Below are 939 nucleotides of genomic sequence, written 5' to 3'. Positions count from 1 at the left end.
GCCTATCCGAATCCCAACATCTCCGTATTATTGAAATAAAAGGTTTTACTTTCCAATTCGCCTGCACGGCATTTCCAGCACGGAGTAATCAAAAGCAAATCTAGAGGTAGCTGTCGGTCGTCACTTGGTAGACTTGCAAATCCATTTCTTGTTGACTTGTATGCATCGCTTTCGAGCTATAGTTACTGATAAGAAGAAATAAACACATAATTACCTATCAAAAGTTTAAAAGCTTGAGGCAAAAACATTTTTTATCGATTTTTATTTTGAGCTATTCAAATGTACCGCTCTTAATTTACGTCTTCCAATATGCAACGCTCTTGGCACAACCCTGTACATACAGATCAGTCGCGAGACTCGGTTGAATAAAGCTCAACATTTTTCGCAGTTAGATCATCACTGAACAAAACATGAGTTTGTTACATCTCGTGTTCCTGTGTTTTGGCATTTGTTTTGCTGCTACGGCTGAATCGTCAAAGTTCTATTCTTGGCGACTTGACTCCAGTCGAAACGTCACAGCTTATCAAAAAATCACGTCAGCTTTGTCCGCTATTTCGTGCGTTGGGAAGTGCACAGGACACTCCCAGTGTGACTCCTGTGCCTATGACAGGGAGTCAGGCACGTGCTACCTACAGGTCCAAACCGCGAGTGACAGTGTGGGAGGTTCTCTTCAGGTCTTCACAGGTGATGTTTGGTTTGGTACTGTGTTGTAAACCTGGGACGGAATACAGTCTCTTCTCTCATAGAAGAGTGTGCATGCTTTATTTTGTTTCTATTTTTTCCATTTTATTTATTTCTTTTTTTGTTTCTGTTTGATTTGAAAACTAGTGTAAACGTATGAAAATACAAAAAGAAATTCTTTTATATATAATTTAACTCATATCTTAAATGTCTGCAGAACGTTTTCAAGTCATTTTCCGGTCCTTATTCTGGCATATG

The 939-nt window shown here is 39.2% G+C and overlaps 1 protein-coding gene across 1 annotated transcript in view; it reads left to right on the top strand.

Moving 5' to 3' along the window:
* The first annotated feature begins 245 nt into the window (after positions 1-245).
* Positions 246-939, top strand: part of LOC138968198 (uncharacterized) — a 4454-nt gene continuing 3760 nt past the window's right edge. Inside the window, exon 1 of the mRNA XM_070340749.1 lies at positions 246-684. Within this exon, the coding sequence (XP_070196850.1) occupies positions 411-684 (274 nt within the window). The 5' untranslated portion in view covers positions 246-410. The remainder of the gene's footprint in view (positions 685-939) is intronic.

Source organism: Littorina saxatilis, linkage group LG6 (assembly GCF_037325665.1).
Source record: "Littorina saxatilis isolate snail1 linkage group LG6, US_GU_Lsax_2.0, whole genome shotgun sequence".
In the NCBI taxonomy this organism is placed as follows: Eukaryota; Metazoa; Mollusca; class Gastropoda; order Littorinimorpha; family Littorinidae; genus Littorina; species Littorina saxatilis.
The sequence above is the reverse complement of the archived record's forward strand: the minus strand, read 5'-3'. Positions and strand labels throughout refer to the sequence as shown.